General features: G+C 50.9%; 1 protein-coding gene across 1 annotated transcript; it reads right to left on the minus strand.

The window, feature by feature from the left end:
* Positions 1–2,812: 2,812 nt before the first annotated feature.
* E2F1 (E2F transcription factor 1) lies at positions 2,813–18,738 on the minus strand. Its single transcript, XM_069077780.1, has 7 exons — positions 18,036–18,738; positions 11,644–11,734; positions 10,662–10,881; positions 8,944–9,096; positions 6,800–6,914; positions 5,597–5,825; positions 2,813–5,186 (listed from the first exon to the last, which is right to left on the minus strand). The coding sequence occupies exons 1-7, from the start codon at positions 18,285–18,287 to the stop codon at positions 4,936–4,938; spliced, it is 1,311 nt and encodes a 436-aa protein (XP_068933881.1). The 5' UTR covers positions 18,288–18,738; the 3' UTR covers positions 2,813–4,935.
* Between the last annotated feature and the right edge of the window lie 936 nt (positions 18,739–19,674).

Consider the following 19,674-nt stretch of genomic DNA (forward strand, 5'->3'; position numbering starts at 1 on the left):
GATAAGGTGGGAGAGAGAGGATGGCTAGACAGCAGATGGTCTGAAAAAGATCCAGGGTTTTTAGTAGAGTACAAGCTCAGTACCAGTCAACCCACATGCCCCACAAGAAAATCAAATTTCAAGAGGTATTTCCAAATTTTCTAAGCACAGGAATAAGGAAGTGAAGTCGCACCCTACCCCCTCCCACCTGTCCTGGTTATACTGGAAGAGGGATTAGACTTGTTCTGTTTGATCTCCGGGGACAGAACTAAGAGCAAGAAGTGGATGTTTGAAAGAGCCAAATTTAGGCTTGATGTCAAGAAAACTTCCTAACTTCCATTGTTGTTCTCATTTCAGTTGTGTCTGACTCTTCGTGACCCCATTTGGAGTTTTCTTGGCAAAGATACTGTAGTGGTTTGCCATTTTCTTCTTTTTTTTTCCTTCACTGGCCAAAGACAGAAGATGTAGCCCTAGCCCTCTGTCTTTGCCATCAGTGTGGGGCAGATTCTCCGCTCCATAGTGAATGAGGGAACCATTTTTCTTCATTTTGCAGATGAGGAAACTGAGGCAAACGGTGAAATTACTTACCTGGGGTTACACAGCTAGAAAATATCTATTAGACCTATCCCAACATGGAGTGGGCTGCCTCTAGAAGTGATGTGGAGATTTTAAAGCAAAGGACTAGATGACCATTTGGTCAAGTGTGCTGTAGTTGGTATTCTTATTCAGGTGCAGGTTAGGCTACATGGCCTCCGAGGTCCCTCCAGATCTGAAAAATGATGTTTGAGACCACATCTGGAACATGTGTTCAGTTCTGGTCTGGGTGCCACAACTTAGGAAGGATACTGATAGGCTGGAAGGCAGTGGGAATGGTGAAGGGCGCTGGGGACTGTCCTGGACAATGTCACTATCTTTCAATATTTGAAAGGCTGGCCCTTAGAAGACATTAGATTTGGTTTGGCCCCAGGGAGAATTAGGAACAATGTGTATGGGGGGGAGGGGGGTGGAGAAGGTGTCATTAAGAGACTAAGAAAAACCTTCTAACTAGAACTGCCCCAAAATGCAATGTGCTGCCCCAAGAGTTAGGATTTTCCTCATTGGAGAGCTCCAAGGAAAGGCTGGTTGATCATTTGTTGGCATGTCATAAAGGTCATGTGGGCTTGCTGTGGTGTGGGGTGGACTAAATACTAAATGGCCTTAGAGGTCTTTCCCAATTCTGAGATTCTGAGTCAGGCCTGCCCCTTCACACATCTCCTCATGCACCCACCTCTCTCACACACACACCTGCACACCCTCTCAACACACACTGTGTTGCTTCACATTCTCCCCACACACACACACACACACACACACACACCCCAGCCTGGCCTCAGAGGTATACAAGCTCTGGAACAGACAATGGAGGATTCAGAAACTCCCCATCCAGCCTTCTCTATCACTACATAGCACACACTGACTCTTACCTGGAGGGGTGGTAGGGGAAGGCTACCTCTTCCATCACCAGTATGATTATGCTTTGAATCCTTGGTCCTAACAAGGGAATAGGGGAAGGGCTGCCAGGGTGCTGCTCCCGATTTCTGAGGACATCCCGTGTCCTGCCTCACTAAAAACATAAGTGGGGAGTCCAAACCTTCCTTTCTCCCCAGAACCTAGCATGGTTGCACTGAAATCCTTCTGAAAGTGCTCCTTGATGTATTATGGTTATGTGCCTAATGTATCCACTAGTTTAAGCTCCAGAAGACCTAAGATTTAACTGGACTCCCCATTTCCCCCAGTGTAAGAGGCAGTGCACTGAACACAGCAGGCATTGAAGGTTTATTTATATATGTATAGTAACAGCCTCATATAATGATAGTGCAGGGTTTGTAGTCTGGAATTACGCAAATCCTTCTGACACTGGGCAGCATGTGTGCCCTGGGCAAGTCATTTAATCTCTGTGCCTCAAAGTAATTTTCCATAAGTGCAGTTCTGGCCATGGATTCCCTATCAACCAACTCCAGTGACTTCCTATTTTATTGCCTTTAAGATAAAATCAAAACTCCTGTTTAGCTTTCAAAACCCTGCTCAACTTGACCCCAATCTTTCACTGCAGCCTTATTGGACACTGTTGCTGGTTGGGGTAGTTTTCTTGGAACCAGCCAAATTGGCTTTCTCTGTTCCTCACCCCTGATAGTCTATCTCCAAGTTCCACGGCTCTGCCTAGGTCATCCCCCATGCCTCCCCCTCCCTCCCCCTCAAAGCCTCTTTTCCCTTCAGATGCAGCTCAAGAATCTTCTGCATGAAGCCTTTCTGGGTTCTCCCTAGCTGCTGGTACCCTCCTTCCTAATCTACTTTAACTATATATTTTAAAATTTTGTATTTATGCTGTGTATCTATCTGCATTTACTTGTCTCCCCCATTAGAATGTAAGCTCCCTGAGGTTAGGGATTGTTTCATTCTTTATCCTTGGACTCCAAGCACCTGGCTATTGTAGGTAATGAATAATTACTTGTCAATTGAAATGATGTGTGCATGCATATATCTGTGTATATGTGAAAGCTTGCCCCAGCTGGTGACTTCGAAGCCTGGCCATACTGGGTCCCTGAAGAACAGCTTGGGGGGTGGGGCAGGTCCAAGGCATCTCAGAGCCTAGAAGTTGGTCATTCAGTAACCACACTCCCAGAACAGCTCCCTAAAGAGAAGGCAGGGACATGGCTGGGGGCTAACCCCTAAAGTGGGGGGTGGGGGAGGAGATTCTGCAGTGACCTCCACTGCCCTCTCCCTAGCCCCAGAGAAGTGGTGGCTGGACAACTATCCTGGATCCTGAGAAACAGAACTTACCCAAAACAGCCCAAACATCATCAAAATATTTATTGAAACCAAAGCACAATAAGATACTGAGTCTGAAAGGCAAATCTGTGGCCGGGGAGAGGACTGAGTCCTAGAAGCAGCTGGCCCACCCCCCCAAAGACAAAAAGCTGACACCAGATGTGCTGCCCCTGTCCCCACAGACCCTAAACCTAAGCCTCCTCCAGTTGAATAAGGAACTGAGAAGACACTGGAATTTGGAGGACTGGGGAGAGGTAGGGAATCAAAGATTTGTTTCCTCCTTTTCTTTTACATAGTCTAACCCCTTGCTCTCCATGATCTCCTCTTTCTTGCTCTGCTTAGGAGAGTCTCCCATCCCAGGAAGGCCCTGGCAATCCAGACAGGGACCTTTCCCCTCCCACCATCCAAATAAGATGAGTAAGGGGAGGAGAGGGAGACCTGAACCCCGTAAAGGAGTTTGGTTAGGCCTCACTGATGGGGGCTGCATCCTCAGAAGCTGATACCAGTCCAGAGCAGAAGCAGCAGAAAACTTGGGGACAGACACTATAGCTCCTTCTCTCTCTCCAGCCCTCCCTCAAAAAAAAAATGCCCAAGCCAGGCTCCAGGCCAGAAGCAAAGTATGGACCTGAAGCTGCTTTAGGCCTGTGCTAACTTTACTCTTGACCTCACATGGTAGGGGTGGGGCGAGGGGGCACAATCCCTCCATCCCACCCCAGAAGAGTCACTCCTTTGACTCTCCTATCTACAAACACATGCCTCTCATACTGTGTCACTGCTTCCTCCACCAAAATTTGACAACCTCTGCCTCTAATCCTGGTGCCCAAACTGACCTTCCCATTGCACTCAGGCCCCAACAGCCCAGGCTCCTGCTGTAGCTCTGGCTCCAGCCTTAGAAAGCTGCCCAATCCCTGGGTGCAGCCAATTCCCTCCTTCCTCCTCCTTTCACTAACCTATACTACTTCTCCTATAATCTTTGCTCTTGGCCTATAACTTTCTCCCTCTTGCCATTCCCAATAAATAAATAAAATCAAACCTTGAAAAGCTTCTATCCTGGGGACCAAGGGGAAAGGGACAAATCCCTTTTGGACCCCGCCTGGCCCCTCCTCCTTCCTAACTGGCCTTCTGCCCCAGGCCCCAGGCCCCAGAGACTAAAGAACTCCTGTCCTTCTGCCTCTTCCTTTGGGCCCAAATGGACACATATGGGCCACATGGGCCTCTGGGCCCCTCCCCACCCCCGCCGGGATGCTGGTTCCCCAGCTCCCATTCCACCTGGGAAGTGGGGGCCAGCCATGGCCAACTTCAATAAATAAATAAGTTTGTACACACTGCGTTTTAGTAAAGCTTTGCAACAAATAACCTTTTAAGACAACAAAGTGCTCTCTCCATGCAGCCCAGGCCCCCATAGAGGCGCTGCAGCCTTTCACCCAGCACTGGCTAGCTGGCTGGCTGGCTGGGGAAGGACTCTGGGAGGAGGCCACTCAAGTCCTCACCCCCTGACCTCCAAGCACAGGCAAGGCTCTGAGGGTGGGTCTAGGACCCAGGTCCTGCAAAGGACCAGCAGTCTCCAAGACCTACATATAGAGAAGATGAGCAAAAGTGCACTTAACACTCCCATCACACACAAATAACCACACCCACTGCTGGCTCCTTCCCTCCAGGGGCATTCACTGGGTCCGCTGACTCCCTAGAGGGTAGGAGAACTCCAGCTGGTGGAGGAGACCAGACATGAGGCGGGTGGGGATAGGGGACCAGAGAAAGGGGAAATAAATTAGGTGGTATTTGTGACAAAATCAGATCATTGGGGTAGACTCCCTGGCAGGGCAGAGATCCCCCTCCTGGGAAATCTTAGAAAGGATGAAATGGGGGAGAGGGAGATGGGCCTGGGGCTACAGCAGCTTTGAGGATCTCTAAGCATGTAGGAAGGGAAAGCTGGTAATGGCCTCGGAAGGCCTAGTTAAGGGATCCCAGCTTGGCTGCCAGCATGTTCTCCTCCACATACAAGGACATCCATCCAGCAGCCAAGCTTCACCAGGATTCTGACCCTTTTCCAATTACTCCAGTCATCCTCCCTGTCACTGTGAGGTTCCCCTCTACTCCCTGAGCCCCTTGACCTGTTCTTGGGTCTGGGGAGCTCCCTATTGCTTTGTGTCAGAAATCCAAGGGGGTGAAGTCCCCAAAGTCACAGTCAAAGAGTTCCCTGATGCCCTCTCCTTCCTCCAGGCCAAAGTGATAGTCCTGGCCCTGAGGGGGGGAGAGGCTGATGAACTCATCTGGCAGGAGACTGGAGAAATCCTCCTTCACCTGCTCCAGGAGGCTGTCTACAGACACTAGAGGAGATAAGCGTCCATCTTCTGCTGAGGCTCTGAGAGATGCTGGGCTTGCCCGGGACAGGAGGTGTTCTGCAAACAGAGGAAGAAGGGGCCCATATTATAGGATATCTGTTATGGGGGGAGGGGGTGTGAGGCAAGGCTGCCACTTTCCCCCCTCTATCCTGGCTCAAGGGAGCAGCCCTGGCCTGACTCAGAGAAGTAGGACACATAGGAACTGCAAAATCCCTTCCCTCCTAAGTCCTACTCAGCCTCCAAGCCCACCATCCTCCCCACATCAGGGAGATGAATAGAGTAGCCCTCATTTTGGTGCTGTTGGCTAGATGTGGAGGCCTTCAGGCTAGGTAACTGTCTGAAACTACTTCCTCAGCAGAGATGAGAGGATGAGGAAACCCAGACAGGGAAATGAGCTCTACATTCTATGTCCCCACCCCCCTTCCACCAGCACCTCCTAAAGGCCCTTAAATCCCTGGCCCACATACCTTGCTCACTGGTGAGCAGGGGCAAACTGCCTTCCTGCGTGGAGGTTATAAGGGGGCTGGGAGGTGGCAGTGGTGGCTGTGGCGGAGGTGTGGGCTCCAGACTGAGGCCAGTCTCCTCAGGAGTTGCTTTAAAGGGACTCTTCACGGGACTGCTGGCATCAGCACTTTCCTCCGGGCACAGGAACACATCAATGGGCCCTCTGCTACTTTTCAGAGAAATCTGGAATGCCTGGAGATAGATTGGGATGTTGGGTGGTTAAGAGGCTCAGAGAACAGTCTCTTCTGCCTATGTTGGTTCCACAGGAACAAAACAGCCCCAAACAGAGCTGGGGTGGGGACTAGAAGTAGGAAGCAGAAGGGTAACTCTGAGAAATACCTTGGCCAAATGGGAGTGAAACTTCTCTGAGCCTTCTCCTGTTTGCTGGTGCCCACCTTGAAGAGGAGGCTGCAATGACTTAGGAATAAAACCAGTATAGGCTGACCTATTCTCTGGGTCCTTCTCCACCCCAGCCACCTCAACCGTGACCAGGGCTAGGAGGTAAGAGTCTAGGAGCAGGGGTGGGGAACCAGCAGTCTCCAGGACACATGTGGCTCTCTAGGTCCTCAAGTGCAGTCCTTTGACTGAATCTAAATTTCACAGAACAAATCCCCTTAATAAAAGGACTTGTTCTGGAAAACTCGGACTCAGTCAAAAGGCCACACCCGAGGACCTAGAAGGCCACAGGTTCCTCACACCTGATTTAGGGTCTTGAAAGTGAAAATTATCTTTCACAACATGACAATATGGTTATATTTTACATGATTGCACATGTATAACCTATATCAAATTGCTTCCTGCCTTGGGAGTAGGGAGGGAGAAAATTTAGAACTCAAAACTTTATATAACAAATGGATGCTGGGGCAGCTAGGTAGTGCAGTGAATAGAGCACTGGCCCTCGAGTCAGGAGAACCTGAGTTCAAATCCAGCCTCAGACATGTAACACTTACTAGCTGTGTGACCTTCAGCAAGTCATTTAACCCCAACTAATGTGCCTTCCTCCCTCCAAAAATAAAAATGAATGTTAAAAATTGTCTTTACATGTAATTGGAAAAAAATAGAATACTATCTAGTGGGGAGAAAAAGGATTGGAGATTACCCAGGGGTAGCGTAGGGAGGGGTGCTCAATGAGCCCCATCAGGTTGGGGGTGAAGAGTCAGGATTACCTCTGCTGGGTCTGCTGCCTGCAGCTGTGTCTCAGGTGGGGCCTTAATCACCATCACCATCTGCTCTGCAGGATCTGCTATACTTCGTAGGTCCTGGCAGGTCACATAAGCTAAGGTGCACTTGAAGGTCAAGGATCGTGACATCCTGGTGATATGGGAGTCAACCACTCCCCATTTCAAGCACAGAAAATTCCCTCCCAGGTGACTCTCCTGCTCTCCAGAGGAGACAACCTAGCCTTGACCCAAGCTTCTCCATTCTGTACCCCCTCAACCAATCACAAGCCAGTGCTGTCAAAAGGGCCCTAGATGGAGTTTAGAGATGCAGGTTCTACATTGTACAGTTACAGCCACATTGTGTGATGACTAACTTTGATAGACCCGACTCTTCGCAGCAAAGCAAGACAACTCCAAAAGATTCATGATGGAGAAGGTTATCTACATCCAGAGAAAGAATTAGAGTCTGAATGTAGATCGAAGGATATGATTTGCTCTCTTTTTTGTTTTGTTTTGTTTCTTTACATTCTGTTCCATTCATTCCATTGGTTATAATTCTTCTTTGCAAGACTAATGTGAAAATATGTTTAATGTGAATGTATGCATAGTGCCTATATCAGATTGCATTCTGTCTCGAGGAGGGGGAGAAAATTTGGAACTCAAAAGCTCGTGGAACTGAATGTTGTAAACTAAAAATAAACAAATGAATTTCTAAAAATAAGAAAAAAAAAAGAAAAAGATGCAGTTTCTGCCCTTAAATACGCACCAGCCATGCAACCTTGGAAAGTCATGAACTTTGACCTTCTGTCTCTTCTGTAAGATGGTGGTCCTAGCTCCTGTTGTAGTTGTTTCACAAGGAAGCTCTATGGCTCCAATAAACTGTGAGAAGCTTGAGCGCTCAGCCAGCAGCTCAGGGGAACATACACAATAGATTTCATTTTAGTAAAGCACTTGACAAAATTTTCTCACAAAATTCTTGGGGACAAGATGGAGAGTTATGAGCTATGGGATGATAGGTAGGTTGGGAACCAGCTGGCTAACCAAACATGAGCAGAGACGGATGATAATGTACGTGTCACAGACTTAAGGATAACATGCTATTACGTAAGGAGAGTCTGAACGACATGAGAAGCCGAAAGGTTCTCAACAGGCCGCAGTAATGAAATGAGATGAACAGTGATGATTATAATCCTGCACTTGGGTGACCACCCAAGGGCTGGATGGGAGAAGCATGGAAAAACAGAAGTCGGAGGGGGAGGAAGGCCTTGGGGACTAAAAGCACAGTATAGGAGGAGGCCAAACCAAAATCTAATGCAATTTATCTTAGGCTATGGGTATGGTATCCAGAACCTGGGAGACAGGTCCTACTATACTGAGGCTTCCCTAGCCAGGCTAGACCTGCATAGTCCTGGTTCACTTCTGGGAACCATATTTAGGAGGAATTTTGACAAACTATGTGATGGGGACCAGGAGAAGGAAAAGAATGGAGGTCAGGCTTTAGGAGGATCATTTGAAGAACTAGGGATATTTATCCTAGAAGAAATCACACTTGGGGGGGTGGGTAGAGGTCAATTGTTCAGTTGTTTCAGTTATATCCAACTCTCCATGACCCCTTTTGGGATTTTCTTGGCAGAGATACCAGAGTGGTTTGCCATTTTCCTTATCTAGCTCATTTGACAGATGAGGAAACTGAGGCAAACAAGGTTAAGTGATTTGGCCAGGGTCCCACAGCTACTGAATATCTAAGGCCATATTTGAACTCAGGGAGATGAGTCTTCCTGACTATAGGCCCAGCACTATCCACTGCACCACCTGGCTGCCCTAGTAATATAACAGCTCTCTTCAAATATGTGAAGATGCTATCTGGCAGCTATGACTAATGGCTGGAGATTCCTGGGAAGATGTGGGGGTCACTGTCAGGAAGTAATGAGAGCTATCCAGCTGTGGAAGGAGCTGTCTCAGGAGACGCTAAGCTCCTCAGCAGGGCTGGGGATGCAGAAGCAGAGACTGGAGGGCCACTTGTCAAGGACGCTGCATGTGAGGTCACACCTCAGGCAAGGTCTGATGTCTAAGGACACCAGATGATGCCTCCTCTGAGTATGAGGAACCAAAAACCACACCACCACATCACTGTGACTCGACAAGGATATTGCTGATTGTCGGCATCTTCAGTGAGCAGTCTGAGCTGAACCGTACACATCTGGATCAAGTCGTCCAGCTGCCTCTCGGCCTCCTGGAGATGATGCAAGTCCTTGGCGAGCGTCTGGTGCCTGCTGGTGTTGACGGCTACAGAATGGTTCCCCCTGGAGAAAGAGAAAGCAGACCTGTGGTTGTAGGCTCAGAGGGAGTGTTAGAGGGCAGAAGGGAGGACCATCTTGGGCTTTCTTATGCTCAAGGAACTGTCTCGGTTCTCCCCACACCTCCCAAGGTCCCAACAACCGGCTGTCCAGAAGGTCTCCCATTACTGCCTTTACCCGGTGTGGATTTCTTCAGGTCACTGAGATAAGCAGGTGGCTGGGATGGGAGGGGGCAGCAGCGGCAGCAAAGCTGGGCTTGCCTCGATCACACCCCAGCCCTGAAATGACAGTCCTTTCTTAGAATCTACAAGGGAGAGAAAGGTGCCAAGATCCTCACTTCCCCTCAACCCCCAGGTAGCCAGGCCCAGGCAGGGTACGACAGTCTGGCCATAACTGCTCCTTCTGCCCAAGGAGGTGCCCCTTGGACACAAGCCCTTCTGCTCTGTCCTTCTCCCCCCTTTCGTGTCCTGTTCTGTCTGGCCAGCTGCCTCGACCCTTCTCTTAAGTAAAGCGCTGCCCATCTGCCCCCTTCTGTGGCCTCCCCATTGCTCCTATGCTGGGCTAGGCATGGAGACACCTAAATCCTCGTCCCTGCCCTGCCAAGGACTTAATGTGTGACCTGAGCCAAGTCACTTTCCTTTCCTGGACTTCAGTTTCCCATCTATAAAATGAGGGCGTTTGGTCCTTCCTATTCTGAATTTCTTGTTTCTGTCTCTCTATCTCCCCACAGCCAGTATCCCTCTCTCTCACTATTATCTTCATCACCATAATTTTTATGTGTCAGGCACCATGCTAAGAACTTTATAAAAAATAACTTCACTTGGATCTTCACAGCTTTGGCAGGTAGGTGCTATTATTATCCCCATTTTACAGTTCAGGAAACTGAGTCAAATAGAGGTTAAATGACTTGCCCCAAGTCACACAGCTACCGTGTTTCCCTGATAATAAGACACTGTCTTATTATTTTTTGGGGGACAGAAAAACACCAGAGGGCTTATTTTCAGGGGAGGGCTTATTTTAATGAACATTGACAGCAATTTTAATAAACAGGTAAATGTGAACAAAAAAATGTACCTTTATTCAATAATGAATTCTATAAAGAACAGGATGACGCGCTCACTGCTGCAGTTCTGATTGGATGCAGCTCGGAGCACGGCGTGCATTTCACCCGGGGGGGGGGGGGACGGTGCATACAGAGGGTACCGTAATGTAGTGTATAGCGCAGGGGATCACCTTCACTACAGTAGCAATCTCAATAGGGCTTATTTTCGGGGGAGGGCTTATTTTAGAGGAATCTTACACAGTAAGGGGAGGGCTTATGTTCGGGATAGGTCTTATTATCGGGAAAACACGGTAGCAGTGTCTGAGGCCAGATCTGAACTCAGGTCTTCCTGATTCCAGACCCAGTGCTCTATCTGCGGCTCCATCTAGCTGCCCCAGGGCACAGCTCCCAAGCCCTGGGCTCCCCTAGCTAGGGCAGGGACCAGGAAAAATAGGCCTCAGTCTTCCTACCCCTCTGTCTTTCCCTAATCAGTTTGTGGCTGGGTCCGTGGTCTGGGCAAGGCACCTACAGCCACTGGATGTGGTTCTTAGACTTCTTGGTGATGAGCTGGATGCCTTCAAGCACATTGGTGATGTCATAGATGCGCCGTTTCTGCACCTTCAGCACCTCTGCTGCCCAGTTCAGGTCCACCACGCCATCTGTAGACTGGTTCAGCAACTCCAGGAAGCGTTTGGTAGTCAAGTTCAGTGAGGTCTCATAGCGAGACTTCTCCCCTGGGGACTTCACACCTGTTGGCAGGGACCAAGGACCCAGGCTCAGTGCCCACATCCTCTCAGGATGCCACACCCTCAGGCAGCAGCAGGGGCAGGGAAGCTCCCTGAGGTATGATCCCTGGGTCTGCAGGCCTGGAAAGCCGCCAAAATTAGGATCCAAAGGGCAGGAAAGGATTCTGTCCCACTTCAAGGGCTCATATGCATTTTTCTTCTCTGTTCACAGATACCATAGGGCGTCACCCAGGCAGGAAAGCCCCCTGTGTTGACACACCCTACTCCAACTCTGCCACTAACCACAGAACTTCCTCCCTGGGCTGGGCAACCCAGCCCATTCCCCTCAAAGGCCCTGTCTGCCTCCCCTAGGGCCCAGATCCTTAGACTAGGAAACTGGTGCCAGGCTCCTCTGACTGCCCCTTGCGAGGGACCCTGCCTGGCTCTCTTGATCCAGTGCCCAGTCTACACAGGGGTGAGGGGTGGAAGAAAAGAATCAAATTTTCAACACTCCCACCCTCTATCTGGCTTTGGCTCCTCAGAGCATCAGGCAGGGTCCATTAGGGAAGGGGAATCAGAGCTTAGGAGAGAAGCCCTGATGTAGAGGGGCTCTTTCTACCCCAAACAGCACCCATTCATGGGGATGAGAGAGAAGAAACCAGAGGCCCTGGTTGGCTCAAGTTCAGTGTGGGGACACTGGCTTCCCAGTGTCCTGAGCTTCCTAACCAGGGGGCCAGAAAGGGGGAGCTGAGCTGGAGAGTTTGCTTGGGTAAGGAAGGCCCATACCTTTGCCAGGGGGTCTGGGCCGGGCCCGGGCTGGCTGGCTGCCTTCAGCTATGTACTGATGGTCTGTTTCCAAGTCCAGTTTCCTTTTCACCTGCAGCACAGGGGAGAGGAAAAGAGAGGCCTCATGAAGGACCCAAAGAGGCCAGGAAGGGGGCTAGAAACCTGTTCTCTCAGCGTCTTAAGGGCTGGTGATAGGACTCCCCATCCTTAGAAACAACTCAGTTGCCCCTCATTGACATTGGGACTAAAAAAGCTGGCCCATCTCCCCTTTAACAGATAATCAATGATTCTCCCCCACTCTCCTGTTCTCAAAGATTGAGGCAATGTGGTAAGAGTCCAGGGCACACACTAAGAACAAACTGGGCCAGGACTGGGTGGGGCAGCAGGAACCCAATCTATCCCAGACCCTGTCAGACCAGCCTGGGGTAACCCAGGAATCCCTGGGAAAGAGAGATGGGCAGAGATGAAGCCTGAGTTCCATATCCAGTTTCTTCACCCACCTGTCTGGAACACAAGGTAGAGAGTAGGTCAGAGAATGACCATGGAGAGATCCTAATCAACAGGCCTTTAGTAAGTGGTACTACTTCAGGGAAGGGAGGGGGAAAGGAAGAAAGGGGAGGGATAAAAAAAGAAGCCGTCCCGTCCCTCAGGGAGCTCCCCTTCTACAGAGAGAGGCCACCCTTAGCCTTAGAAAGTGGTGGGGGGTGGGACACAGGGGTGTAGGGGCCCCTCTGAGGGGTGGGGTAGGGAGCATCCAGGAAGGTTTGGTAGGCCTGCATTGCAAAAAATGTTTCCATTTAGCAGGAAGATGACAGTCTGGGGAGAAGAGCTCTGTGATCTTGGGCAAGTCACTTGCCTTTTCTGGGGTTGTTTTCTCATCCGTAAAATGAGGCCCCTTCCAGCTCTGAGGGTCTATGATTCTTGGTAATGTAGCACAATGTAATCAAACATCCTGGGTTCAAATGCCAGCTCTGCTATTTACTATGTGACCACTCTTTTGTCCCTTTTTTGTCTTTAATTTACAAATCTGTAAGAAATCCTGCCCTAAATCGGGTTCTCTTGGGGAGTTCTAGCCGACCAGGTTTCCATGCCTCTCTGGGCATATGTGGACACCAAGTTCCTATTCTGGCACTTACTCAGACAATGAAACACTTCCCCCCCTGAACATTTCTCTTGCTCTACACGAGCTGTGACAGGAGGGAACCTAGAAGGAATCCTAGCATCATATATTCAGAATTAGAAGGGACCACTTCCCTCATTTCATAGGGGAGGAAGAAGATAGGTGACACAGTGGATAGCCTGTTAGACTTGGAGTCAGAAAGACCTGAGTTCAAATTCTGCCTCAGACACTTCCTACCCAGGCATGTCACTTAACCACTCTCAGACTCAGTTTTCTGATCTGTAAAATGGGGTTGATAAAAGTAGCACCTATCTCACAGGGTTTTTATGAGAAATAAATGAGAAAATAGGTAAAGCGCTTTGCAAGCCTCAAAGTGCTCTATAAACACTCTCTTATCATTATTGTTGTTGTTATTACTTCCGGCGAAGAAAAAGACCCATCGGTTAAGTGACTTGCCAGGGTCACACAGAACACCTTCCCCTTAGGAACCTGGACATGCCTCTTTTTTCAGGAAGGTTTTCCTGACTCCTCTTCCAAGCTCCCAAAGCCCTCTAGCATAGGGCAGGGGACAGCCCAGATTCATGGATCTAAATGGGAATGGGCCTTAGAAGCCACCTGTTTCATTTTACAAATGAGGACCCTGAGGCCCAGAAAGGTGAACTGACTTGCCTATGATGACCCAGATCAGAGGACCAATCCGAACCCAGGACCTCTGACCCCAGAATGGGTTTTCTTTTTATTACTATACCAAGATAGAGAGTCAGATCTGGGTTCTAGTCATGCCTCTGCTACTAATTCACTGTCACATAAACTCTCTGAGTCTCAGTTTCCTCATCTGTAAAACAGAGATAAGAATCCTTACCCTGTTTCCCTCAAAGGGCTGTTGTGAGGCTCCCCTAAGATAACAAAGGCCTCCAGTGGCAGACACTGGATGGATGGGATATGAGAAGACTAGGCTATGCTTCTCAGAAGTCTAAGGGATCTTCTTAGTGACTGAGGCACCTAGAAGGAGAAGCAGAGGTGGGAAGCCCCATTAAAAGGCACTGACAGCTACTGATACCTAAAGCATTCACTAATTAAAGCAATTAATGCCATTAAAGGCCAGATGACCTTCTAGGGGAAAAAGGGCAGGCCAGGTGCCTCCCTCCTCAAAGCCAATACTAGGAGGGACACCACACTGGGATTGGAGCCACCCCAGCCTCAGAGGGCATTCTGCACTGGGTATAGGGTTGGCAGTGTCCATTGGGGTCATAGATGCTCCTAGTCCTGAGGCCTGGCTTGGATAGCCCCAGGCAGGGAGCATGTGAACACCTCCCAGAGCCACACTTTTTATTTGTGAAATGGGAATATTCTTAAGGCCCAAACCACCTCTACCTCAGAGGGCATTCAGAAGCCAGAACTAGGAGTGATTGTCAGGTAATGTCTGCCCCAGACAGGCAGATTTCAGCTCAACTGAAGGAAGAAATTCCTAAAAATCAGAAGTCCTACAGTGAAACAGGCTGCCTCCCTTCCAGGCCTTATTACCTCATACCCAGACTACCACAGCCTCCTAACTGTTTTTTTCCTCTCCACCCCTGCCTTCAGAGGCTGCCAGATTTGTTTCTGGTCATGCCACTCACTCCTCTCCTCACAAATCTTCATAGGCTTCCCACCACTTCCTAGATAAAAATCCAAATTTCTTAGTACAGCATTCAGAACTGTCTCTTCTAACTCTAATCTCAGTATCCAGCCATATCTCCCCAGGCTCCCCTCCTTTTACTCTTCAATTCAACCAGATAGGCTGACTTATGGCCCAAGTTTTCTCTGCTCAGGTTATATCTCACCCCTGGAAATCACTTCCCTGCTCCCTCCCCCTTTGTTTGCCGACCTCCTTTCCTTCTTTCCAGAACCACTCCAAAGATCCCCAGACTTCAAGACTCTCTCTGTTCCTGGCACACCCACAGTCCAACTCTAGGCCCTCTTTAGGCCTATACATGCAAGCCAGACAAACCCCTTAGAGATACCAGTAGTAGTAATGATGATTTATATGGTACTTTTAGGTTTACAAATCACTTTACATATATTATATCATTCTGGACACCGAATCAAGAAGACAAACTGGAATCCTTCCTCTGACACCTATTAGCTCTGTACACATGAGCAATTCATCTTTCTTAGCCTCCATTCCCTCATCTGTAAAATGGGGGTAATATTAGGTAATAGAAGTTGTCTTTTCAAAAGCTACAGAAACATTAGCTATTGTTAAATGGTGGTTGATGGTGATAAAACCAGATCATAAGACCAACCAAACTAAGAGAGAGGGGTTCTGTGATCTGGGATGGCAGGAGAGGGCCAGGCATCATGGAGGGTGCGGAAGAGCTTTGGCCAGGGAGCCAATGCCTGCACATGCTCCCAGGGCTGACATTCCTCACCCACAGGCACAAGAACAGGTTTTCCCTCTGTGCTGTGGTGATGGGCGGAGGCAGAGTAGGGCAGGGCAAGAGAGAATCTGCATTGCTATACCTGAATGATACTGATTCACCCTCCAATCCAGAGATCCAAAATAAAATAGTATTAAGCATGGGTTGTGGGCTCATTCCCCTGAATACTCATAAGCCTCTGTTCTAGATTTCCCTCATCCCAGGAGTCACTTTTCTCTGACTGCATCTCACCCCACCCCCACCTACATCAAGACAACCTGAGTTCTTTTGTCTCAGGGCTCTAAGGTTCCTGAGCCTGGGTACCCAGAAGATGGCACAACAGAGTTTAGCTATGGCAGAATTTATCACTAAGGCCCTTAAAGCAACAAGAACAAAGGAAAAGGAGAGGACAAGAAGGCATCAACCCTCAGCTCCAACTACAAGGGCTGCTCCAATCTTTCCCCCAACTCCCTTTACCATCCTAGCCTCAGTCCCTGTCTGGGGGCAGAGAGATGCCAAAAGGAGGTGGCCTCAAACAGTTGAGGCAGCTCCCCACACAAAAGACTGAGCTTTTTTTTAACACCAAGTAGCTGTTAAGTACTGGGAGGTCTAGCTTCTTCCCACTCTCCCCTTACAGAGAGCCCCCCCAAAACAGAAGGGGGAAAAGGAGTGACATCAGAGGACGTGTAGAGAAGGCGTGAGGCCCCTGTGTGACAGATAAGGAAACCAGGGAAGTGACTTCAAAGAGGTCACACAGATAAGCAGCAGAAGTTAGATTAGAACCCAGCTCCTAACCACAAATCTAGGGCTATCTCCACTATACTCTGATGCCTCTCTGCCACTCCCCACCACTATCAGTCCCCTGGGAATGCAGCTCCTTTTCCAGTTCAATAAGGAAAGGCAGGAAAGGCTGTGAAACCCATATGGCAGGGACTCAGTTGGGCATGAACTAGGTCAGCAGATCATTTTTGACATCTCCTCTCCCTGACCTACCCAGAAGATCAAACTTAGCAGGGCACCTTATCACAGCCCACAGTGGGGGTCTGCCATATGATTTCAAGACCTTCCATGACCTCTGTTCAAACAACCACTGCAGTCTCATCCCCACCCCCCTCCATATTACACACACACATACTACAATCTGAATCTGAATCACTGGCTGGCTGCTGAGGAAGGGCCTAGATTTCAGGAAGTTTTCCCAACATGATTGGTGTACCTGCTGTAATTCCCTTTTCTCAACACTCCCCAGGGCCAAGACTTCTTTAAATTTTTCAGAAAGGTTCTGTTTGGGATCCTCCTCCTTCAGACTGCACAATTCAGAAGCCTCATCAACACCCCAGATATCCTTGGGAAAGTCCCTTGGAAAGGCCCTGGGACTCTGATTTGACCACAAAACATGTCCTAGGAATCCCAGGTCAAACCCAATCGGAATAGTTCAATGTCCCAGGTAGAGAGGTCAAGCCTCCTAACTCCCCCTTTTCTCCTATCAGTCCCTCTTAGGCAGGACCACCAACTTCCAGGGGTCCCAGTGCTATCAGGAACAGATACTAAGGCCAAACCAGGAGCCTGGTGTCTGGCTTCCAACAGGAGGGAGAGCTTTCTTTGGTCTCAAGGGGGAGAGGGGGGGGAACCCAACCAGGTTCTACAGATTCAGAGAGAAAATGGGAGTAGGGGAAGAGTACTTGCCACAAGCAGCTCAACTGCTCCCTCCTGCCTCATTCAGCCCTTCCCCCCACCCCACCCCCACCCAGGCACCACACCAGAGGCCAAGGACCAGCTCAGTCACCCGTTCCCTTCCCCTCCCCCAGGGGGCCTAGGGGAGCTGAACAAGTTCACTGAGCATTTAGACACTATGGCAACAAGCCCCTTGAAAATATGAAGGCAGGTGGAGAGGGCCAACAGATGGAGGGGGCGGTGGGAGGGAGGAGATCAGCTGCCACTCCAGGCTGTACCCTCATTCCCTAATGGGGGAGAGGCAGGACCCATTCCCGCCTTGCAGAGGCCTCACACAAACAGCCCACTTCAATTCTGGCCCATTTCTGGGGGCAAAGGGAGCAGAGCAGCTAAAGGCACCCATATCTGGGTACCTTTGAAGTACCCAATGGCACTCAGCAGATTTTACTGGGGCACTAAGTGGCCACCTGTAAGCATAGGACCCCATAGCATCCTTTCTCATCCTCCTTTGAATCGACTATGACGCCCCCCCACCCCATACACACATACTCCTGTCCTTGCAATGAGCACTCCTGTCCTACAGCATGTAGTCACTCCTGGTGACACAAACCCACCACCTCCTTTTATTGCCACCAGTGCTGTGGTTAATAAAACAGAACTTTGAACAGACTCAAACACTGACACCCAGGGTCCATCCTTAATCTCAGCTCTGCCCTAGGCCAAGGGCTGCCCTTTGGCAGCCAGAGCCGGATCTCTCCACTGAGCAGGGGGAGCTGGAGTGCCTAAAACAGAGCCAGAGCCCACCGTCCGGTGCGAGTGAAAGGCTGGAGTCAGCTCCCACTGCCGCCCCCCTCCCCTCCAGCCCCGGCTTCGGTGCTCCGGGCCACGGTCTCTGAAAGGGCAAAGGTACAGCGAGTCCCCGGCGCTGTGTGGCGGCCACTGCTCAGCTCCACCCCGGAGGCAGGCGCACTGCAAGGGGGTTCCCTCTGGCGCAAACCCATCCATCTGGTACAGCCGATTAGACGCCCCACCTCCCGACCCCCCTCCCGCAGAGCCGCCCTCCTGGGCGTGGGATCAGCCCTGGAAAGCTGCCCGGGGCCCCTAGCGCTTGGGTCCGGCCCTGGAGATGCATGCTCACAGAGATGCCCGGGGCCGAGGCCCGCCCATGGTGCCAGGAGGGCGGGGAGTGGAGTAGTTACCGGAGGCCGGCCCAGGGCAGGCCTGGGTCCGCTGGCTCCGGGCCGGGGTGCCTGGGGCGTAGCGAACAGCAGCAACTCGGCCTCTCGGGGCCCCTCGGCAGTGACGGGGACGGCGGCGGCGCTGAGTGGGCCTTCGTCCTGGGTGGAGATGATGACGATCTGCTGCTCCAGCAGCTGCAGCCCCCCAGCCCCCAGCAGGGCCTCCAGCTCCGCCACGCACGTGCCGCCACCACCGCTGCCGTCCAGGGCCATGGCGGCTCCGCTGGCTCGCTCGTTCCCCCGGGCGCCGGCTCACATCCCAGGGACAGGGACTGGCCGGCGGGGCCGGGAGGGCCGGGGCGGGGCGCGGCCCGAGGCTGAGCGGGCTTCCGCGGTCGCCGCTCGGGGCCCTATCCCCTGCCGGGGGTCTCGGCACTAGAGCCTGCTCCAGATCCCAGATCCATAGTCCCCGGCTCGGCCCGGCCTGCCGGGCTAGGGCTCAGGGCCCCAGACCGGGCTGGGGAGCGAGCTGCAGGAGACTCCGAGAGGGCCCTGGCCCATGCGCGGTCCTGGACTCTGGGGTGCAGCGATCGGATCCGTACAGACGGATGGAGCCGGGGCGGGAGATTGGAAGACAGAACAGGGGCCGGGACTGGGGCCGGGGCTGGGAGCTTGTTTTGGTCTCTCCAGCTGATCCCCGCAAAGTCCCGGACACTTTTACGCGCCAAATCCTTTTTGCCGCGAAAGGGGCACGAGCCGGGTAGCGGCGCTCCCATTGGCTGGCAGTTCCGAGATTGATACAGAGAAGCGCCGGCGCCGAGCCCTGCTATTGGTTACGGCGCGCCGGCGCCGGCCTGCGTGTCTTAGAGGGGCGGTCAGCACGTCACCTACAGCCAATCACCGCCAGGAAAATGCGCAGGCTTTGTCCGGGAGGAGCACCGCTAGGAAGGAGCGGACTCGGAAGCTCAGGTCCTGCCCAGTTCGGCCCTGCCCAACCCCGCCCCGGGGGAACCAGCTGGTGCTGGAACCCTCCCACCAGTCCAGGTATCCTCTACACATCTCCTTCAGTTCCGAGAAGCTCACCTCTGCAAGGTACACCTCCGAGATGCCCCGCACCCTTTCACCCAGCGCCTTCCCATTTCCACTCCACTAGCGTTGCAAAGCGTCTACTCAGTCTTTATTAAGCGCTTCCTGTATGGCAGGCAGGGGCAAATAGGTGGTGCAGTGGATAGATTGTGGGGTCTGGAGTCCGAAAGATCAGAGTTTGAATAAGAACACTTAGTTGTGTGACCGTGAACAAGTCACTTAAGCCCTTTTGTTGTTAAGTCATTTTTTCAGTCGTGATGGGTTTTGTTTATTTTTTGGCAAAGATACTGGAGTGGTTTGTCATTTCCTACTATAGCACATTTTACAGTCGAGAAACTGAGGCAAACAGGGTCACACAGCTAGTAAGTGTAAGGTCAGATTTGAACTCAGAAGATGGGTCTTCCAGACTTAAGGCCGACACTACTGGATCACTGAGCTGCCCCACTTAATCTCTGCCTCAGTTGCCCATCTGTAAAATAGGGACACACTGAAGAAGGAAACGGCAAACAATTCCAGTATCTTTGCCAAGAAAACCCCATGGACAAAGTCATGGGGTCACAATAGAATCGCACAC

The sequence above is a fragment of the Petaurus breviceps genome, unplaced genomic scaffold, assembly GCF_028583685.1.
Source record: "Petaurus breviceps papuanus isolate PSGF00001 unplaced genomic scaffold, PetGlider_PUasm1.0 90994, whole genome shotgun sequence".
In the NCBI taxonomy this organism is placed as follows: Eukaryota; Metazoa; Chordata; class Mammalia; order Diprotodontia; family Petauridae; genus Petaurus; species Petaurus breviceps.